Genomic DNA, 18,686 nt, shown 5'->3' on the forward strand with positions numbered 1-18,686 from the left:
AAGCGAACATAAGGTTTGTTACAACTACTGTATCTGTATTCTGGTCACTTAGCCATGAATGTCTGTATGTGATAATAAAGTCTGATATTTATTTGTAGTATGTACATAGATTCTATATGTTCACAACAGTGTCGACGACCTCAATCTCTTCTTCAGTTTCGAGATCAGTTAAGGTAGATTCATTAGTTTTATCATCTCTGATGCGCTCGAAGCTTCTATGCTTATGAATGTAGTGATATTCTCCTTTTTTGGGGTGAGAGTCCTTGACACAGAAAATAACATTGAAGTTTTTTCCAAAAGTCAAAATAGCTTCCTTCAAATCCTCTTTTGATTCAAACTTCTTACCAACTGCAAATTGCAAGTTGAGTTCAGTGTGCAATCTGTCGTGAATGTTTTTGTTTCGAGAGAATATTTATAGCAATAAAGTCAGTATGTGATGATAACAATGAAAAAACACTGGCATTGCACTTTGACGGTTTTCAAGATGCAACGTCATATCTTTGGCCGTCGAAGTTTTTAGTCCGTGTACAGAAAAAAAAGCGTTATTTTACAAAATAGTACAAAACACAAGACATGGAAAATACTTATCTCCCCCTCCTCTTTTCCGGACAAGCTTTATCCGGCGACAGGAAATAAGCGGATTCTCCGTTTTGGTATACGGGTTTTATATGCACTCCTTAATTAAACTAATTTGTGGACTGTTGTTTTAACTAAAAGAATAATACCAACTTTATTTGCTTGTTAATAAGTTTGTAACTAATGATTGAAAATTATAATTAAAACTAACCAAGTGATGCTGGTAATAAAAGTGATAATTATAAAAGTAGTCTTGAGATAGTATGTGTGTTTTTAGAAGTTTTAGAGAAAAATGGGGAGAAATGAAAGTGAATGAAAGAGTTGTAATTAAGAATTACACTCTTGGTTACACGTAAATTTACATAATGACAAAATAATGAGTCTCAAAATAAAGGTGCAGATTGCAAAAGTTCAATATTCAGGTCATCACAAATCAAAACATTAAAATTCCTCTGCTGTGACAATCGATTTTTGTCATAAGGCGGAATACTCCTAGTTGCTTAATCAAGGGGTTCTTTTACTGCTCTTTGTTTTGTATGACTCCTAACAATACGACTGCCATCCTTGATAGCAGTCATACAAGGTGGCCCTTTTTATCAAGTCAGGACATACCTTCTTTTGTTCAAACACCTTATCTGATATCCTCTACACAACAAAAGAGAAAAAAAGCTAAAGAAGTAACGTCAGTGGGTGGATCAACTGCTATTGCACGCACGCTTATGATGCAAGGGTTGTATTTGTTCTATCGTACACCCATCAAGGTAAGCTCATATGTTCTTGCTCCTCTGTCAATATTTATATGACTGACCTAAATGATGAGTTGTTTCGTCCATTGCGTGTTGATTATCTCATTATGGCAAGAGCATTGATGCCCATGGATAGTACAACTACCAAACGATTTTCTTTTCGATATACGTCAATTGGTATGATTACCCATGCAGTCAAAACAAAAGGTTGGAGTTTTATACCTCGTCATATTCTACCTCCTCTAGTGGGTAACACATTGATTGGCACCGTACTCTATACAACCTATATTGCAGCTCTTCCTATCTTTCATCCTCCCAGTGCCTATCAACTGCATCGTCCTTTTCCACCTCCTCCTTTTGCTTCTGTCTTTATGTCAGGTAATATCATTATAGTACAAAGGCATGTATTGATCTAGCTATAGGCTGCTTGGCAGGAGCAGCGCAATCTGTGATTGCCACGCCTTTAGACTCACTTAAAGTACGTTTGGAAGTAAGCGATTTGTTAGAAGGCAAACATCGATCCATGTATCAGTTTGCCAAGTCTACGCTGAAAGAATTAGGTATTGCCAGTGCTTATCGAGGATTTACCTTGACCATGATTCGAGTAAAACATTGTCGGATTCGAGTCTTGTTTTATCTTACTTTTTTTTGGATAGGATTCGTTAGCCTGTGGATTGTTTTTCGCGACTTTTGAATGGATGAAGCAGCAAGGTTATTATTACTTTTTAGATGAAATGTATGGACTTCAGATTGACTCAAGTACATTGAATGAAATTGAAAAAGGATGGTTTGAAGTGCATAACATGAGTAAAGAAGATAGACACCAAATCACTTGCACTTCAGGTAAAAAAGCAGAAAGGCCGCCTTTAATGCTTGAACCTCTTTTCGTTATCTTAGCAGGTGCTTTTGCAGCCATTGTAAGTATATTGTTCATTTTTTAGGCTCTTATTTTTTTATAGTCCTACCAAGCCATTGAACATCCTCTGTCCAGAATTCATAGTATTTTTTATGTTGAAGAAGGCCAATCTGAATTTGCCAACAAATCAAAGCGAGAGCCTGTCAAAGACCTGTACAGGCGTACATTTGAACAATGCAAAGCGCAAGTAAAACTCAATGGAGGTAGTTGGAGGCGATTTCTTTATCAAGAATTTACTAGTACAGTGATACGCGTTGTGCCTGCCACAAGTGTAGGTTTTCTTGTGTTTGAATTAGTGAAGCGAGAAGTAGATTTCAGAAGTATTGAATTTTAATGTGTAAATAATATGTAATTTTAATGTTAATCTCCCCCCTCCCCTATCTGTTTATATTAAATAAAAAGTGGCCTAGGGTTGATAAGAGGGAGGTAGTGGTTGTCCACTGGATTGACCCAAGAAATCAGAGGCAAATTGAGATTCTTTGAATTTGACTGATTCTTGTTCTTGCTCTGGTTTTTTATAATAGCGACGATACACATATACACACATTACTGCCACTCCCACAGTACCAAGGACACCCAACACAGAACCTACAATTGGAGCCAAATAATCATGATCAGCAATTGCATTTGAAGGATGCATTGTACGGCGATCTTTAGGTCGACACACGTTATGTTCACATACACCAGCTAAGCATTGATTAGAAGATACACAATGCGAGCCATATTGACTTTTTTGACGACAAATGGGTTGTTGTCGATCTTGTCCAGCTGAAGAGCAATAGAGACCATGACCACAATTGCCTAAATATGCGTCTAAAGGTCGATACAGGTTGTGGACAGGCCACATTATAATACTTTGATGATTCAACAATGGGGTGTTGTTGAGTAAAGTAGGCAAAGGAGCTTGAGGCGCTAGTGTACATGATTGTAGGTTGGTACTTACAGAGGCGCCTGTATACATGGGTGCTTTTGAAGGAGAAATCATAGTCCAACTATTAGGTGTCTGGAATTGACATTGAGCTGTTTGTAAAGTGATAATACAGGTATGGCTTGTGTTTAGACATGGCCAAGTACAATCAATTACTGCTGGATATTGACTGAATACCTCTTGAGCTTCTGATACAGAAGAAGAAATAAGAAACAGAATAAAGATAAACTTCATAAAAAAGAAAATAAAGACAAAAAAAGGGGGGTGAAAATACTGCTAAGAATACTTTGCTTTTTTGTTTATAACTGATCTCTTTAAAGGGCTATTCTAATTCTTGCATTTCCAAAGTCCATGCAAGTTCTTTATCAAATTCCAATAATTGTTTTCTGACAGACATGGGACATATTACATTATAGCTTTTTAGCCTTGCATTAATACGCTCTACTTCTTTTTCGAAAAAAGATTTCTCTATTTTTTCAAACTTTTTGACAAGTCTTGCCTTTGTCAGTAGGGTATGCTGCTCTCTAATTTCATCTTGACATCGTTTCATAGCCGAAAGCCATTGTGAACGTAATCGATGGATTTCTGCGTTTACTTCTTGTTGCATCACTATCCAAGGAGGAGCAGCCCCGTTACGCTGAATGATGCGGTTCAAAAAGTATTCTGTTCTGTCTACAAAAGGATTATGGATCCATGGATCTTGAGGTATGGGTTTGCCACGACCAGGCAAATGATCAAATACTCCTTGTGTCTGAGCAGCACGAATCTTTTGATCTGTTAAAAAAACCCATTCATTGATATTTCTCGGTATCAATGGCTCTTTTGTCGCTTCTTTTTCTTTTGCATCGTATTTTCGGTCCATGGCATAATCAAAAGCAGCATCTTTTGCATTTGTAATTCGTTGCTGTTTACGTTGTCTTTGTTTCTCTTGTCGTTCCATTTGTTTTTGCTGCGCACTCCTTTCTTTGATGGGTATAGGAGGCGCATAGTTTGATTGAGGATTAGGCAAATTTCTTCTGGCAGCACCTTGTACTCGAAGAGGAGTACGATATTTATCCATGATCATGCGTAGCACACTATGATAGACAGGTTCTTCTCCGTCCCAAGGCTTATCATTTGGTAATTGTTGCTTCTTTGTTAGTGTCGATACTTCATCATCCTTTTCTTCAAATATATTCCTTGTGGAGTAGGGCTTTTGCAATACTCGAATGTAAATTGACTTGGTTGATTTTGGTTTAAGGAAAGAAGAAAGCATCATGATAACTGCGGACAAAAAAAAAAAAAAAAAAAAAAAAAAAAAAAAAGGATTTATTTATTGTGTTTCTAATAAGGAATCCCATTGGTGACTTTTTGAAAGTAATCATACAATACAGTGCGTTGGTTTTCAAATGAATCCTTGACTCTTTGAATCATAAAATCAGCTGCTGCTCTGTCTGATTTATCTGTCTGGAATCGGGCACGCATACGTTTGATTGTCTCACCCTTAAAGCAAGGCAAGCCGGACTGAAGCATTAATGTCACCAACTGCATAATTAATTCAGCATAAGGTCGACAAGCCAAATAACCCTTGATCACCAGCTCACTAAACTGTTTAAAGGCTTGTTCTTCTGAATTTCCACCCATAACTTGAACCATCTCTGTTGTCAGTTTGAAGGGTGAACTTTCAAAGCCAATGCCACCAGGTGCAATATCAAAAATAAACCCGAAATCAATATGAATAATATGTCCATCATCATCCAGCATGATATTACCATTATGTCGATCTTTGAACTGCAACAAATAAGAAATCAAAGAATAAGCAGCTACACTTTGAACAAAGTTTGTACGGGCACGTTGGAAGGCAATAGAAGTAGGACCACCGTATTTTGCAACAAAATAATCATACATGCTATTCACTTTTTCTCGGCCAAGTTGATCTCGAGAAATGGACCGAGGAATCACGTCAATCACACCACGACCAGGCGCGGTGGCTACTACACGGTAAGGATAAACATAAAGGTCAAGACCAATGCTGGTAAAAATGTTTTTAAATACAGCAATCAACTGTAATGCAAGCACATCCTGTCGACAATCATCGCCTACTTTAAAAATGGCACTTTGCCAAAGTGTCATGGTGGATGCTTGAGAATTGGTTTCATTGTCTTCTTCAAGCGTATTGACTTGTTCTTTCTCTTTTTCAATTTTAAACGTGGCCATAAAGGGTGCTTTAGCATGACTTTGAAGTGGTCTGCCTGAGGTACGGTTGATATCGACCACATGGCCGTCTGGATTGCTAGGAAGATAGACACCAACATCGACCTTGATTTTGGCTAGCTCTTCATCCAAGCGTTTCTACACTGCATAAGTTGCCTGCATTCATACAATATGCTGCTTACCTTTTGCATAGGCTTTTTTTCATTTTGGCCATATTTAATGTATTCTTTTAAATAGCCTGAAATGGCTGTCACATCACCAAAGAACTTGAATTCTCGCTCATAGAAATCACGATCTTTACCTGTAAAAGAAGAAACAAGATGATCAATGATTCTTTCCAGTGTAGGCTTCAAAGGATCAGGCTAAGGTATGTTTAGTACAATCACTCATGTGTGCTTGTGTCTATACCTTAATACAGTCTTTATCGGCATCAATATAGAAGTTAGCACTCATATTCCAAATGATTTGATGAGCAAACAGCTGAGATACTTGTCCTGCTTCCATAATATAACGCTCTACATAACCGTAATCATCATATCGAAGTGCTTGGACAATCTGAGGCACATAGAAAAATACAGTATCCACAGGATAATATTCTAAGCTTCGCATGGCATATTGTAAAATCAAAGGATGGTTCCCATAAGCTGGCATGAAGTAATTGGCTGCTGTGATGGCAGGCACGGGTGCCCAGTACTTGAGATACCGAAGATCCAATTTAGCTGTTGGCTGTACTTTATCCCCTAACAAAATCTCCAAGGCTTCAGGCACATCCACCACATCCAATGTATTGTTGGCAATCAGTGTATGTAACTCGCGCTGAACAGCAGGTTGAACAAATCGAGCAGCCATTTGAACTGCCATCTTGGGCAACGTCTCCCATGCAAACCGAATGATCTCTTTCCAATTCTCATCCGTAGTAAATGATTTCTCAGAGCTATAATTAGCAAGATAACCAGGGCCCACGGCATTCAATGGATTGCACCAGACAGACAGACGAGCTAATTCACTGTCCATCAATAACAACAGTAGTCGCTTGGTCAATTTTTGTTCACGAAGAATATCATCTTTGGTTTTGTCGCTTAAGAACATGTAAAGGCCTGAAGCCACTTTTGAGTTGGTATGACGAGAAGTACAGGTCAATAGATCACTTAAGCGAGGTGTATCATTGACAATGGCACTATAACATTCTGAAAGTACCTTTTGTTCTATGAGGGCATAACTCTTGCGAGATCCATAGTGCCATTGAGGAGGTAAAGCAAACCAATGAAAGGCAGAACCATAGACCAAGGAACGAAAGCGGTATTCAGCCAAAGCTTCCATATGCGATGAACGCAAGATTTTCATGCCTAGTAATACTAACTGGAATCGAGGCAGACGAGCAAATGGATGAGTGCTCATCAAATGAGCATTATGGAATGTCTCTTGGAGTAAACGAATCAATAGGTTGATCAAATGCTTACTACGGTGTCGAATAGCATAAAATCGACTGGTAAGGAATTTTATCCAAGTGACATGCGGTGTCAACAAACGAGTCGTGTTGTGGTAGTTGGCCTCAATAATGGATCGATCAGAGGGTGCATAAGTCATCCTGCTCACAAAGGGGTGTTTGGCATTCAGTTTGGGCGAAAAGAGACCTTTGCGGTAACGTTGTGCCCAACTCCACATGTTCAGGATCTCGACCATCATTCGTTTCTCCATATCAGGCCTTTCAATCAAAATCCAGTTCCAGACATCAGTACCAATCTCCAGTGATTCAGGCGTAAAAATATGCACTGGAATACGAACAAGAGAACGAATCAAGTCAGGCTGAATGCTAGGCAACGACACAACGAAACTGGCTGCGTGTAATAAAGTACGACGCAACCGATCCAGTGGAATCTTGTTACGTTGCTTAATATCGTCCAACATGCTGGTTAATGTCTGCAAGATATGAGGAACATGACCCACAAGAGACAGTGTGTCGAGTTGAAGTCCATCTACTTGTCCAAGATAGTATCTTCTTGAAGTAAATCCATCTACAAAATCAGAAGAATCATCTAATAAGGCACCACGCACACGAGGCACAAAATCAATAGTCATTTCATTCTTGGCTGCTGCTTTGCCTACTTCCAAAGCCAAAGTACGGCCCATATGTGCTACATCCATGGGTCTATCATAGCGTGCATGATCTGCTAAATAATCTTGTAGCAAACCATTAATTTCCATAGGAGCTCTGTCCATGGATATCTGAAGCCATTTCTTGCCATGTTCATACATACTACTACAGACTTGTCGACGATACACAAATGAATCGCCTAATTCAATCGTGACACCCACGCGAGGAGAAGTGAAATGGAAGACAGGATAATATTCATCACGGTATTCTGCTTCACAGCTTAACCAGACTAGCTGAACCAGTTCAAGCAAAAGTGTCATTAATGACTTTTCAGCAAACACTTGAGGAAAGGTAGTGACGATACGCTCTGATGTCTTGATGGCTATGCCATGGACCTTGTCTAGTCGATGGCAACACAGTTGAAGTAACTGGCTCATTTGACCACGTAATTCACCATCTAATGCCTGAGTAGATGCCTTGAGAGAAGCATCCTTGATGTAGTTACTAATGACACGATCCACAATAGTTTCAAGGCAATTGGCCATCGTACTGTTACTAACACCATCGTTCATGAAATACCTAAGTACAAAACTACAATCACCCATCTTACTTCGCATCAATTCAATATGGTACACGCTAAGGGCAAACACAATCTGAGCAAAGGAAAAGTTCTTACTGTCATAAGCCAACGAAGGCAATAGGCTGGTGAGCTTCTGTCGTAACAAGCCAATATCTCTATCTGTTGTGTTGGCACCACGCAAAACTGAATTGAATTCAAGATCACTTTCAAGATAGTTGGTGGCACTTTCAATCACAAGCACAGGTGTTTTAGAAGCAATGACCAACATGAATTCATGCCATTCTCGAAGCCAGATCGATTCTGTCACGAATCCGAACAGGATGCAATGAAACCATGTATTACGGAACAAGGACACGGTTTCTTCAGTGGGATTGAGATGCGGTTGGAAATCAGCATGACTCAACAGGGCATGGATCACAGGAAGCAGTTTTCCCAGTTTTGAAGCCCACGGAGCCTCTGGTTCTTTCTTGTTCTTGAGGATACGTTGGATTGTATTGCCATTCTCGACAAATAAAGCCAACAGGTTATGAAGATAATGATCATAGTAGTGATCTAGTTGTTGAGCCAATGCAAGCTGAGCATCTAGAATGGCTGTTGAGAGTTGCTTGTTATCCATTGTCAAGGATTCTCTACTCAAGGCAGAGAATAGGTTGATGATATCTCGAAAGACAGTCAATGAACCCACCAAGGCTAAATCGACCAAATTCTTTGTCAAATGAGTGATGGTCGAGATGGAAAATGATTTACGACGCAATGCTAATACTGAGTACGCTTGTGCGATAATCTACAGAAACAGTAAGCATCTCTTTTGTTTAAGTTTGTTACTTACAGACTCATCTTTTAGATAGACAGCTATACCCACAATGGCTGAGAGTGCATTCACACGTACTTGTTGCTTTTCTGACTCATCTAAATCTTTGACAGGCGTACTGTTGGACCGAGCAAGAAGAGGTGTTGATGCTTGGTCTGAGAATCGAGTCATTTCGTTCAATAAGGCGTAAAAGGTTGAATTGGCTGCTTGACGCATTTGTAATTCAGGCATTGTCTGAACACATTGAGCAAGTCGAGTGATAGCAAACTTTTGCATGGTTGTCTCCATTCGTTCTAGATGCGTATTCAGTTCAAATACAGGTGAAGGTGTAGCTAGATAGCGACAAATTGTCTCTGTCATTTTGTTGTTTAAAGAAGGAAAACTACAAAGCGATAAGTGATGGAACAACAATAGGATCATTTTACTTGATAGCCAAAAGAACAGCCGTGTCAAGCGAGGCCACATGAACCCAAGTCTTGTTGCCTGTAGGTAACTCAAACAGACATTCATCCACATAGCTAATAAGCACATCATCCACTTGATGCAAATAAACAGAAGAAAGTGCTGCTACTTGCTATTTGTTTATCGTTAAGTATTCTTGTATGACATGCCTGTTGCTTACCAAACTAGTGCCCATGATTTCCCTCATATAAGAGTCAAGCGACCATGCCTTGCCTTCATTCTCTCTTCTTTCAGCATATCGCTTGATTTCATCAAAATAACCCAGACTCATGACATAAGCACCTCTCAGGTTCTTGTTGAGTTTTTGGTCCACTTGATCATCTTGAGGTCGAAATCCACCTGCTACTTTCTTCATCAGACCAGACCAAGCATGTTCAATATGCGTTGTGAGATGCAATTGACTTGTGCTGGTATGTTCTACAGGCAAAGCAGCATAATCATCTGCAATCACACGGGCAGTCACATTGCGTAAAATGATCAATAAGTCATGAATAATGCGATTGGAACTGAGAGGAATGCCTGCTTCCCAATAACTGGCCAACACACGACGACTATAACTTGTCTTGTCAGACTGTTTAAGGCAACCATCAATAGCTGCTTTGATATGATCTAATGTGGAGTCAACAAATAAGGGTTGAATATTCTCACATAAGGATTGAAGTTGATGGGGCTGGTGTAAGTAAGGAGAGACTTGTAAGGCGCGTGCTAAACCAGCTAAAGAAGGTAAACAGAAAGACACAATCGAGTCCTCTGAATCATACGTGTAAGTTTATATGAAGAATAGTTGGTTACTTACGATCACGTGTTTCCATCAATTCAATCAAGCATCGACCATAATGCCATAATGATTCATAAATAATGTCTATTAATTCAGCTTGTTGGTGTGCAATAGCAAGTAAACCAGACACGATACTATAGGTGACATGATCAGGAGGAGTGACACCTAATATGGAGTCTATAAATACATGTCAAAAGATAGACAATGTTTACCTTTCACAAGAATGATATCTTCCCATTCAAATACAGGCAAATGCTTCAGATAAGACAATAAGCGAGGCACAAGTTCTAGTTGTCTTGATGTGTCAGCTTTGACTGTGAATTCAATCAGTGCATCCAGTGTGGTTTGATAGCGATGTGTCTATGTTTTCATTAGACCATGTATGTATGTGTCACTGTTTACCATGAGGCCCATGGTACCTGTGGTAATCATAGTCAAATCTTCCATAGGCAATAAAGATACAGGTAAACATTTGGATAATAGTCGCTCTACTTCATCTGTTGTCGTCTTTGCCTTTGTGTCTGCTAATACACTAGCTAGACTCACCAAGATACGTGAATGGAGATCATGATCGAGTCTATGGACTATTAGTCATCATGATAACAAGTAAATAGGCTTACCCATTCATAATGGCAAGTGGTTTTTTTTTAAAAAGAAAAGAAAAGAAAAAAGAAAAAGAAAATAGCCAATGAAAATGAAATCATTATCATTTGCATACACGACTTAAATTCCTGCTTTTGGACAATTCTTTATTATGGTATGGGATTCAATTCTTCTTTTGTAGGAGCCAATTCAAGTCTTTCGAAACGACTTGTATCAAAGAAAGTAGCAGACACAACTCTTCCACCAAAGAATCGACCATTCAAGTCTTGCACGGCTCTTTTGGCTGATTCAATACCCATAAATTTAACAAATATACGCACAGCGCGTTCATCTACTGTTTGTCCTTTAGGTACCTAAGAATTATGTCAGACCAGATGTGTACCTATTTTTTTTTAACTTACTTCGAAAATAAGACAACGCTCAACTTTGCCATATTTGGAACATTCTTCTGCTGTTTCTTGTTGAAGCATGTCGTCTACTTGGCCTGGTCCTACCATATTGGTAAGCAATACAACATGTGTAGGCTTATTGACAGGTATATCTATTTAAGTAGGTTTAGTCTATCTCCATAAACCATTTGTTATGTACCTGGCTTCTCTTTAATGATATATTTCTCGGCTACTTTACGAGCTAAATCTTGTGCTGAATGTAATTGTTCTGTCCTTGTTTGTGTCATCATGGCTCTACGTTTATAAGCATCTTCTGCTGTCTCATTGACATTGATCTTTACTGCTGGGGTTGTTTGTGGAGGAGGAGGAGGTGGTGGTGGTGGTGATGAGGATGGTTCATGATGGAAAGCTACATGAAAAAAAAAAAAAGGCATGAGACAAAGAAATGATAATGGTGATAATTACGTTCTGGACTACCAGAAGGTGATCTCGAACGTGATCGCGATGTATGTCGTTTCTCCCAGTCTCTCTTTCGTTTTTGTTGTTCGCGCAACTCTTTGCGTTCTTCTTTGTAGTATTCATAATCATTAGGCTTGTTGGGATCGTAATCTTCCAACATGTTAAATACTACTTGTTGCTGTTCTACTTCTGTTTTGCTATTGTTCTTCTTTTTCTTTTTCTTTTTATATTGAGATGTTTGACGAAAACCATTGACATCGTCTGCTGCTGTAAATAAAGGAATCGTACCTAGATCAATCGTGTCTTGCTTGGGTTCTTCTTTGATTTCGGATTCAACGTCTTGTTTTGTGATGGTCTTGGTGGATACAACAGTCGCTCCAGCAGGAATAAAGGGTTTGTTGAGTTTGGGTTTGGCTTGAATAGTAGGTCGACGGATCACAGGCCTAAATTTAGTGATGGCAGACCAACCTAGTTTAGGGTCAAAAAAAAAGAAGAAAGACGAATGCAATGGTCTTACCTGTGGATGGTGCTGGTTCATCTTTTTGAACAGGTGCAAGAGTAGTAGTAGTAGTAGTAGGTGTGGTAGGTAGTGCTGTGGTATTTGTACTAGTACTAGTAGAAGATTCAAGTGATGATAAAGAAGAATAAAGACCTGTGGGCTTTGTTTTATCAGAATCTTTAGATGATTTTGAAGGCGGAAGTGCTCCGTACAATGAAAATGACATGAAGAGAGAGAAAAGAAAGAATTAAAAAAAAGTCACACAAGGAGGCCACTGTCAATTGACAAATCGAACTGTGTTTTTGCTTTTAAGCATTGTGTAACAGGATATGTTCTCAATCAGATTTATATAACACAGTCTTTGGTTCTTTTTTAAACGTAATAAACAATAACACCAAATCACAAATGTTCTCTTTTTTTTTTTCTTTATTTCTGTAAGCGTAGAGAAGTAGGTGTGATTTCCTTGTGTGCATAAAGGAAACAGCCTTACACAAGTAACACGTCACAGACAAGTGCTTCAGGAAAGTTCAAGAAAAAAAAACGAAAGCAATATAAATAGACCGAGCTTTTTTTTTCTTTTATTTCTTGAATGCTTCGATTGTTTAGACCCACTCGTATTATTACACGCATGTCTTCTACAGAAATCAAAAAGCCTCTTCTTGCCCTCCCTTCTACAGCTGAAGAAACTGTCAAGGTGGATATAAATGACACGTATAAACTAAAAGAATTAGGTCCAGTAGGTAAGTTCATGACAATATATGTCTTATTTTTTTTTTTTATCTTACACTCTCTATAGTCATTAATGAAAACGGTACAATGAGCCGAATTAACAATTGGCACGAAATGAACGATATTGAAAGAGCCAATGTCAATCGAATTTTATTGAAAAGGAACAAAGAACGTTTGGCCAAACTAAAGGAATCTATGCAGCATACTGTTGACCAAGACCCTTGACTAATTCAACAACTTCCTTGAACTTTTCTTTTTGTTCAGCATCGACTTTGACACTGGACTCACCACCACCACAACCAGCAGGACCGCCTTACATGTATTAATATAACTCAATAAATAATACTATTTACCATTTATCCATTCAAAATCGTCTGAAGCAAAACGTATAGCGATATCTAAACCATAGATATCTTCGCTTCCTGGAGGATGTTCAGTAGGCAAATCCTTTAAAGTCTGTTTGATCTTTTCACCAATACTAGCCAATTCTTCACTAATCATAGTAATAATAATAGTAGTTGTAGTTATAGACTATATCAGCACATACGGTATGTTATATTATACATACGTGGAGACATTGGCTGATTGCATATGGTAATCATTTCCAGACTCAGGCACTAAGGTTTGTTGCGTAATAGTGGCACCTTCATCCAAATTTTGGATTTGAATGATTTTTCTATTGTGGTGTTAAGGTATATATATGTGTATATGTCTGTGTATTATGTTACTTACTTGGGAGTAGGTGGAGCAAATCCACCTACAATACCCTCAACAAGCATAACACCAAAAGACATATTTAAATAATGATAATAAAAAGTAAAAAAAAAACCAAAAAGAAACAAACACTGTTGTTATTATACGCCAATAGGTTGCACAAACGTAGCTCATGTGGTTACATCATGCCTCTGACGTTAAAGGGGTCTGTTTATTAGTCTTTTTTCTTGAGTGATTTAGGAGGAAGGGCAGGCGAAGCTTGAGTAGATGTGGATACGAAAGTAGGCTGAGGAAGTACAGTAGATCTAGAATGATTTTGTTGTGGGTAATAGTCCATCGTTGGCTGCTTTGCAAGTCGAGTTGATTGGCTGGACTCTACTTGGACACATATTTCTTTTAATCCATCGACATGACGCATAAACAATTCAGTGACTGCACGACGTATGTCCTGAGATAAAGTGCCTTCTCTGACAAACACATGAATGGACCCTACCACAGATTCAGCTTCATTAGGCCAGAATCGGCACACATCAACACTCTCTACACCTTCCAGTTGTTTGACTTGATCTAGAGTACCTTCAACTTGATTCACAGTCGTGTCTTCTAATTGAAGCATCAAAACAGAAGCAGATTGGCGAATCAGAGGAATCACAGACATGACAATCAAAACAGCGATAAAAAGGGACGCAATGGGATCAAATCCAGTCCAACCAAACCATTGGATCAAAAGAGTAGATACGATCACACCAGCAGAACCTAATGTGTCTGCCATAATATGTAAGAATACACCTTGCATATTAGCACTGTGTCCATGATGATGATCATGATCATGGCTGTGTCCATGAGAGTGTCCATGAGAGTGTCCATGAGCGTGTCCATGATTAAAAGCAAAGATGCCCACTAGATTAACAATCAGACCCACAAAACTAACAAGCAAAAGACGATCAGTGCTCATTTCAGGAGGATGCACAAGACGTTGAATAGCTTCAATCACAATCGAACCTGAAATGAGCACTAGAAAGATACCATTGAAAAAAGCAGCAACTGTCTCAATACGGTTGTATCTACATAAATGTTCAATATTCATATTTTTGTGTGCCTCTATAAATTAGTCCTCACCCATAAGAATACTTTTGATTGGAAGGCCATTTACTCATCACAGACGCGAATAGACCAATACCCAAAGCAAGACAATCAAAGAACATATGAATAGCTAATCATGTTAACAACATTTCAGACAACCTATTACTTGCCATCAGAGATAAGGCCCAATGAATTTGTCCAGACACCATAAGCAAGTTGAACAAACATATAAGACAAGTTGAGCAACAAGAAATAAAAGATCTGCTTTGAATCTTGATTGCTTAGAATGATGCCCAAGGAGTGCTTTAAGAAGCCTACAACAGAAACAGCCGCTGTGTCAAATGCAAGTGACTTTCCATAGCCTAGTTCTGCTGATTCAGCGTGTGTAGGCAAGTCAAGTATGGACGTAGAGAACATATAAAAAGGGGTATACAAAAAAAGAAAGTAGAGAAAAGCTAATTTAAGATTTCTCAAAATAGATTTTAGCCAATGGGTTATTCGTACGCTTATTATTTTAGGACACTTCTTTTTTTTTTAGCAGTAAAAATGGAACAAGCATGATTGATGTATCCTTTTAAAAACAATGTTTGTAAGAGAAAGGAGTTTGGATGATAATCTACGTAAAAAAAAGCCATAAATTCGCACCTGGGTACAGTCATAACTCTATATAATATGAACCTCACAAACCATGACGAGTCTTTTATGAAAATAACTGAACTGTTCAAGCCTTAGAGACTGTGTCCAATTCAGTTGCTTTCCTCTATAAACTACATTTATGCCTTGCTATATATAGCATTAGATACCAAGATCACACTTTGAGGCTCAAGGTATATCCTTAAATAAGCAATCACTTTTTAAAAGGTAAATTTGCTGCATTTGAAAAAGAAACCATCCAAATGAGAAGTTTCTGGCGCATTTGTCATCAAACAAAACACTGATACAAACAGAAAGGAAGAATGCTTTTTCAAGTTGATGTCGAGGACTTTGATAACCAAACAAAGGGAATATACAGGAAGTTTTCTTTCTTTTATTTTCTCAAAAATGTCCCAAACATTTTCGAATAAAGTGTATAGTACATAGCATAGGGAAATGAGTGACACATATAAAGAATTTTGCATAGAAAGCTTAATGAAAAGTATAAGATCGATTTGTTTTATAGACGACACCATCGCCTCTTACCAATAGTATCCTGATACTATAAGGCATGCCTTGTTGTCTGTCTAGGCCAATAGATTGTAAAAGCTCTTCTCGCGGAGGGAGCTTACACACAAGCATATCGCGACTTTTGTATTCTGTAAAAGCTGCTTTGATATCACCAAACCAGATCTGAAGATCGCGAGTAAAGTTTTCGCCTGATACCGTCATGAGATTGTCTTCGTTTTTCTTTTCATGACTGGATACAGTGAAATGTGTAAGGCATGGAAAGGGGGTGCTTAAAGGTGTTGTTGTTTGTTTTTCTTGATGCTTATTTTGATCCAAGTAAGGAGGTGTCCAAAATGTATATCGAGCGCATTCTAATATCAATAAGTTCACTTTTTTTTATCTAGAATTGCTTACCTGTGCCTACAATGGTCCATACAGCTGCATCTGTCACATCTTCAGACCAATAGGCACCAAATTCAGCCAATGCTTGTCCACCATGCGCTGCAATCTGATGCTTGCGATTTGCATGAGCAGATTTGTCTTGATATGCTGCAGAAGGAGTGGAAATCGAATGTGATCTTTGAATCAACAGAGTTTCATAAGGGTCTGTAGATTGAGCGTCACTTAAACTACTCACACGACGCCGCTGAGGATTTAGTCCATCCTCAAGGGTATACATGTGAGGGTGTTGGTGAAAGAACGTATTGGGATGATCTTCTAGTAAAGAAGCACGCCTTTTACGAGCCATGTTTGCATTCAGTGTGGCTGATAATGAACTTGCTGTAAAAGCAAGAGATTCGGATGCAGCCATAGCAGCGGCTGCGGTAGGGTTCATCGTCGCATGAATGCCCTTGATGGGACTCCGTGTTTGTGTTGCCTTATGCGTGCCTACTAAATCATTTAGACAAGCAAGATAAGTGACTGGACCTTGTGCTGCTTGAGGCATCATGGAATACGGATCGTGTGTCGGCGCATCACTTTGAGGTTGAATGATTTGAAGTGCAATCTTATGAAGTTGAGAGACTGGATCGCCCAAGACTTCATCACCGTATTCACCACCACCTGAGAAAGAAGGATCAAATCCATCAGGACATTGAGCACCACCTACAACAGTGGAAGCCTTGTCTACTTTTCGAATGATCATGACCGGGCTGACAAGACCTGTGGTTAAGCATTGAAGCACAACGCGTTGATTATACCGTACAGCCAAAGGCTGATTTGTCTTGTTTTTAAGTGCAATGGTAGGTGGGTTGGGGTAAGGAATGGTGGGTATCAGGCTTGGACACCCAATATATTCTTCAGGTTGATTTGTGCTCTGGGAGTGATTGGAGCCTTGTGTATGGTCTACGATCCATACAATAAAGGGATCCCAGCAGCTTGTTCTTGCGACAAAGCATGTGTCTGTATTCGGATGCATTGCTGTTTGGGTCTGAAGTCTGCCTGGGTAATCAAATAAAGAAGAGTCACCACAGGTAGATGAAACACCCAAATATTTAGTAGAGACTGTTTGAGATCGAATACGGTTAAACAACGATACAGTTGTTCCATGATAAATACATACTAAGAATTGCAGTTAGAGACATTATAATACAACAGGACTTTACATTCTACATTTTTGACGCTTTGCCTTTTTTTACTTGGCTTACTAATGACTTTTATGCCTCGACTCGCTAAAGTGCCTAACAAAAGGCCATTGGCCAATTGGACCTTGACTAAACATTCAACTTTTTTTCTTTTCTCATCAGCATCATTGATATACAATCGTTTAAGGACACAACGACCTCCTGCTAAGGTTTGCTGTTTTTTGTTACAGTACCAATCATCATTGGCAGACTTGTTCTCTCCCAGCACCAGGTCGTCTGATTTGGCCTTGGTCTTTTGTGTATCTCCACCTGTTTGACCCACAACCGTACCAGCGATATCATACCATTCAATTCGACCCGACTGTTGACCTGTGTTTTCACCCGAGATACAGATAGTGAGAGAAGGAGGAGCACGGGCCACATTTTCTTTGTCACGAAATACAATACCTTGGTCTGGCTGAAGAGGAGGTGTCCACCAACTTGAGCCTACTAAAGTAGCAGTAGGAGGAGGACACAAGAATCTAAAGTATGTGTTATTTCATATGACATTGTATTTAGAACTAACCTTTTCTCAGTACCATAGCTCTTTTGAGCTACTTTACTTGTCATGATAATAACTGTTCTTTCTCCTACTTCAATAGGATCTTGTGCTTGAAGATATGTCTGTATGACAGGCTTGATTTTACCAGCATGAACCATGCCTTGTGTCATACGAGAATGAACAGAGGTACTGATGCGACTAGGCGTAAATTCCAAAAAACCGGATCCAACTGAATTGTCTTGAGGTGTCTACAAAGAGTTTTTTTGTTACTTTTTATGTCGTGAGAAAATAGAGATGGAAGACTACAACATACTGTGGCTACAAAATGATCTTGAATACCATCAAAATAAGACATCATGGATCTCTGTTCATGATGGGATGAAAATAAAGAAGGATCCTATTATGTATTAGTGAATAGAGAACACAACAGCATGACATACGGTCGCATTGAAATTTGAAACAGCGTCGAGTGTATTGCTGCCTTGATTTAATTGTTGTCGATGATGACTAGGGATGATGAGATTATCATCAAAGGGTAAAAAATCCAATAGAGGGTGAAATTCAGCTGAATTTACAGGTGCTGTATGATGCCTAGCATGCTGGAATGTCTGAGGATGATTAAGTAAAGAATCCAAGTCGGTTGATACTAAATCCTGCTTTGTATTCTCTTCTTTTTTCTTTGTTAAAGGCAAATGTTGTGTTAAAGAAAATGAATGGTATTCAGACATTATGATACCATTCAAAAACCTTGTTTGTTAAAAAAGAAAAGAAAAGAAAGCAGAAAAAAAAACAAGTGGGAACCTGAAATGATGGGAAAAAAACAGAGTGCGGGGTAAAGAGATCTACTCTCTTTTTTTT

At 38.8% G+C, this 18,686-nt stretch overlaps 8 protein-coding genes across 8 annotated transcripts; 2 read left to right on the forward strand and 6 right to left on the reverse strand.

Annotated features, from left to right (window-relative positions):
- Positions 1 to 1,112: 1,112 nt before the first annotated feature.
- Positions 1,113 to 2,572, forward strand: B0P05DRAFT_587014 (mitochondrial carrier domain-containing protein; the record flags this gene model as incomplete). The annotated part of the gene is made up of 5 exons (XM_051582553.1): positions 1,113 to 1,337; positions 1,397 to 1,700; positions 1,745 to 1,926; positions 1,979 to 2,239; positions 2,282 to 2,572. The coding sequence occupies 5 exons, from the start codon at positions 1,113 to 1,115 to the stop codon at positions 2,570 to 2,572; spliced, it is 1,263 nt and encodes a 420-aa protein (XP_051434984.1).
- A 72-nt stretch (positions 2,573 to 2,644) lies between these two features.
- Positions 2,645 to 3,400, reverse strand: B0P05DRAFT_587015 (uncharacterized protein; the record flags this gene model as incomplete). The annotated part of the gene is made up of 1 exon (XM_051582554.1): positions 2,645 to 3,400. The coding sequence occupies one exon, from the start codon at positions 3,398 to 3,400 to the stop codon at positions 2,645 to 2,647; it is 756 nt and encodes a 251-aa protein (XP_051434985.1).
- An 88-nt stretch (positions 3,401 to 3,488) lies between these two features.
- On the reverse strand, positions 3,489 to 4,421 carry B0P05DRAFT_587016 (uncharacterized protein; the record flags this gene model as incomplete). Its single annotated transcript, XM_051582555.1, has 1 exon — positions 3,489 to 4,421. One exon carries the CDS (start codon positions 4,419 to 4,421, stop codon positions 3,489 to 3,491), a length of 933 nt encoding a protein of 310 aa, XP_051434986.1.
- A 47-nt stretch (positions 4,422 to 4,468) lies between these two features.
- Positions 4,469 to 10,724, reverse strand: B0P05DRAFT_541070 (uncharacterized protein). Its single transcript, XM_051578137.1, has 10 exons — positions 10,706 to 10,724; positions 10,488 to 10,662; positions 10,298 to 10,445; positions 10,104 to 10,250; positions 9,468 to 10,057; positions 9,271 to 9,419; positions 8,864 to 9,227; positions 5,768 to 8,818; positions 5,542 to 5,721; positions 4,469 to 5,497 (listed from the first exon to the last, which is right to left on the reverse strand). Exons 1-10 carry the CDS (start codon positions 10,711 to 10,713, stop codon positions 4,490 to 4,492), a joined length of 5,820 nt encoding a protein of 1,939 aa, XP_051434987.1. The 5' UTR covers positions 10,714 to 10,724; the 3' UTR covers positions 4,469 to 4,489.
- B0P05DRAFT_541076 (uncharacterized protein) lies at positions 10,725 to 12,291 on the reverse strand. The gene is made up of 5 exons (XM_051578138.1): positions 12,054 to 12,291; positions 11,543 to 12,004; positions 11,277 to 11,486; positions 11,090 to 11,229; positions 10,725 to 11,041 (listed from the first exon to the last, which is right to left on the reverse strand). The coding sequence occupies exons 1-5, from the start codon at positions 12,259 to 12,261 to the stop codon at positions 10,838 to 10,840; spliced, it is 1,224 nt and encodes a 407-aa protein (XP_051434988.1). The 5' UTR covers positions 12,262 to 12,291; the 3' UTR covers positions 10,725 to 10,837.
- A 372-nt stretch (positions 12,292 to 12,663) lies between these two features.
- Positions 12,664 to 12,989, forward strand: B0P05DRAFT_470050 (uncharacterized protein; the record flags this gene model as incomplete). The annotated part of the gene is made up of 2 exons (XM_051574532.1): positions 12,664 to 12,775; positions 12,832 to 12,989. The coding sequence occupies 2 exons, from the start codon at positions 12,664 to 12,666 to the stop codon at positions 12,987 to 12,989; spliced, it is 270 nt and encodes an 89-aa protein (XP_051434989.1).
- Positions 12,990 to 13,692: 703 nt separating this feature from the next.
- B0P05DRAFT_579228 (cation efflux protein) lies at positions 13,693 to 14,978 on the reverse strand (the record flags this gene model as incomplete). The annotated part of the gene is made up of 5 exons (XM_051581913.1): positions 13,693 to 13,764; positions 13,858 to 14,542; positions 14,598 to 14,691; positions 14,732 to 14,841; positions 14,914 to 14,978. The coding sequence occupies 5 exons, from the start codon at positions 14,976 to 14,978 to the stop codon at positions 13,693 to 13,695; spliced, it is 1,026 nt and encodes a 341-aa protein (XP_051434990.1).
- Positions 14,979 to 15,569: 591 nt separating this feature from the next.
- Positions 15,570 to 18,654, reverse strand: B0P05DRAFT_637323 (uncharacterized protein). Its single transcript, XM_051583641.1, has 6 exons — positions 18,269 to 18,654; positions 18,142 to 18,225; positions 17,853 to 18,076; positions 17,309 to 17,808; positions 16,119 to 17,264; positions 15,570 to 16,075 (listed from the first exon to the last, which is right to left on the reverse strand). The coding sequence occupies exons 1-6, from the start codon at positions 18,554 to 18,556 to the stop codon at positions 15,687 to 15,689; spliced, it is 2,631 nt and encodes an 876-aa protein (XP_051434991.1). The 5' UTR covers positions 18,557 to 18,654; the 3' UTR covers positions 15,570 to 15,686.
- Between the last annotated feature and the right edge of the window lie 32 nt (positions 18,655 to 18,686).

The sequence above is a fragment of the Gilbertella persicaria genome (genome assembly GCF_025201335.1).
Source record: "Gilbertella persicaria strain CBS 190.32 chromosome Unknown B0P05scaffold_19, whole genome shotgun sequence".
NCBI classification, from domain to species: Eukaryota; Fungi; Mucoromycota; class Mucoromycetes; order Mucorales; family Choanephoraceae; genus Gilbertella; species Gilbertella persicaria.

Bases quoted from the DNA above. Each gene is read 5' to 3' on its own strand.
- B0P05DRAFT_541070 (XM_051578137.1), bottom strand. The intron at 8,819-8,863 runs GTAAGTAACAAA...CTGTTTCTGTAG, and splicing joins TCTATCTAAAAGATGAGTCT to ATTATCGCACAAGCGTACTC. The intron at 5,722-5,767 runs GTATAGACACAA...AACATACCTTAG, and splicing joins CCGATAAAGACTGTATTAAG to CCTGATCCTTTGAAGCCTAC.
- B0P05DRAFT_637323 (XM_051583641.1), bottom strand. From the start codon at position 18,556: ATGTCTGAATACCATTCATTTTCTTTAACACAACATTTGCCTTTAACA. The intron at 17,809-17,852 runs GTTAGTTCTAAA...CACATACTTTAG, and splicing joins AGCTATGGTACTGAGAAAAG to ATTCTTGTGTCCTCCTCCTA. The intron at 16,076-16,118 runs GTAAGCAATTCT...TATTGATATTAG, and splicing joins ATGGACCATTGTAGGCACAG to AATGCGCTCGATATACATTT.
- B0P05DRAFT_541076 (XM_051578138.1), bottom strand. From the start codon at position 12,261: ATGTCATTTTCATTGTACGGAGCACTTCCGCCTTCAAAATCATCTAAA. The intron at 11,487-11,542 runs GTAATTATCACC...TTTTTCATGTAG, and splicing joins ACCTTCTGGTAGTCCAGAAC to CTTTCCATCATGAACCATCC. The intron at 11,042-11,089 runs GTAAGTTAAAAA...CATAATTCTTAG, and splicing joins AGCGTTGTCTTATTTTCGAA to GTACCTAAAGGACAAACAGT.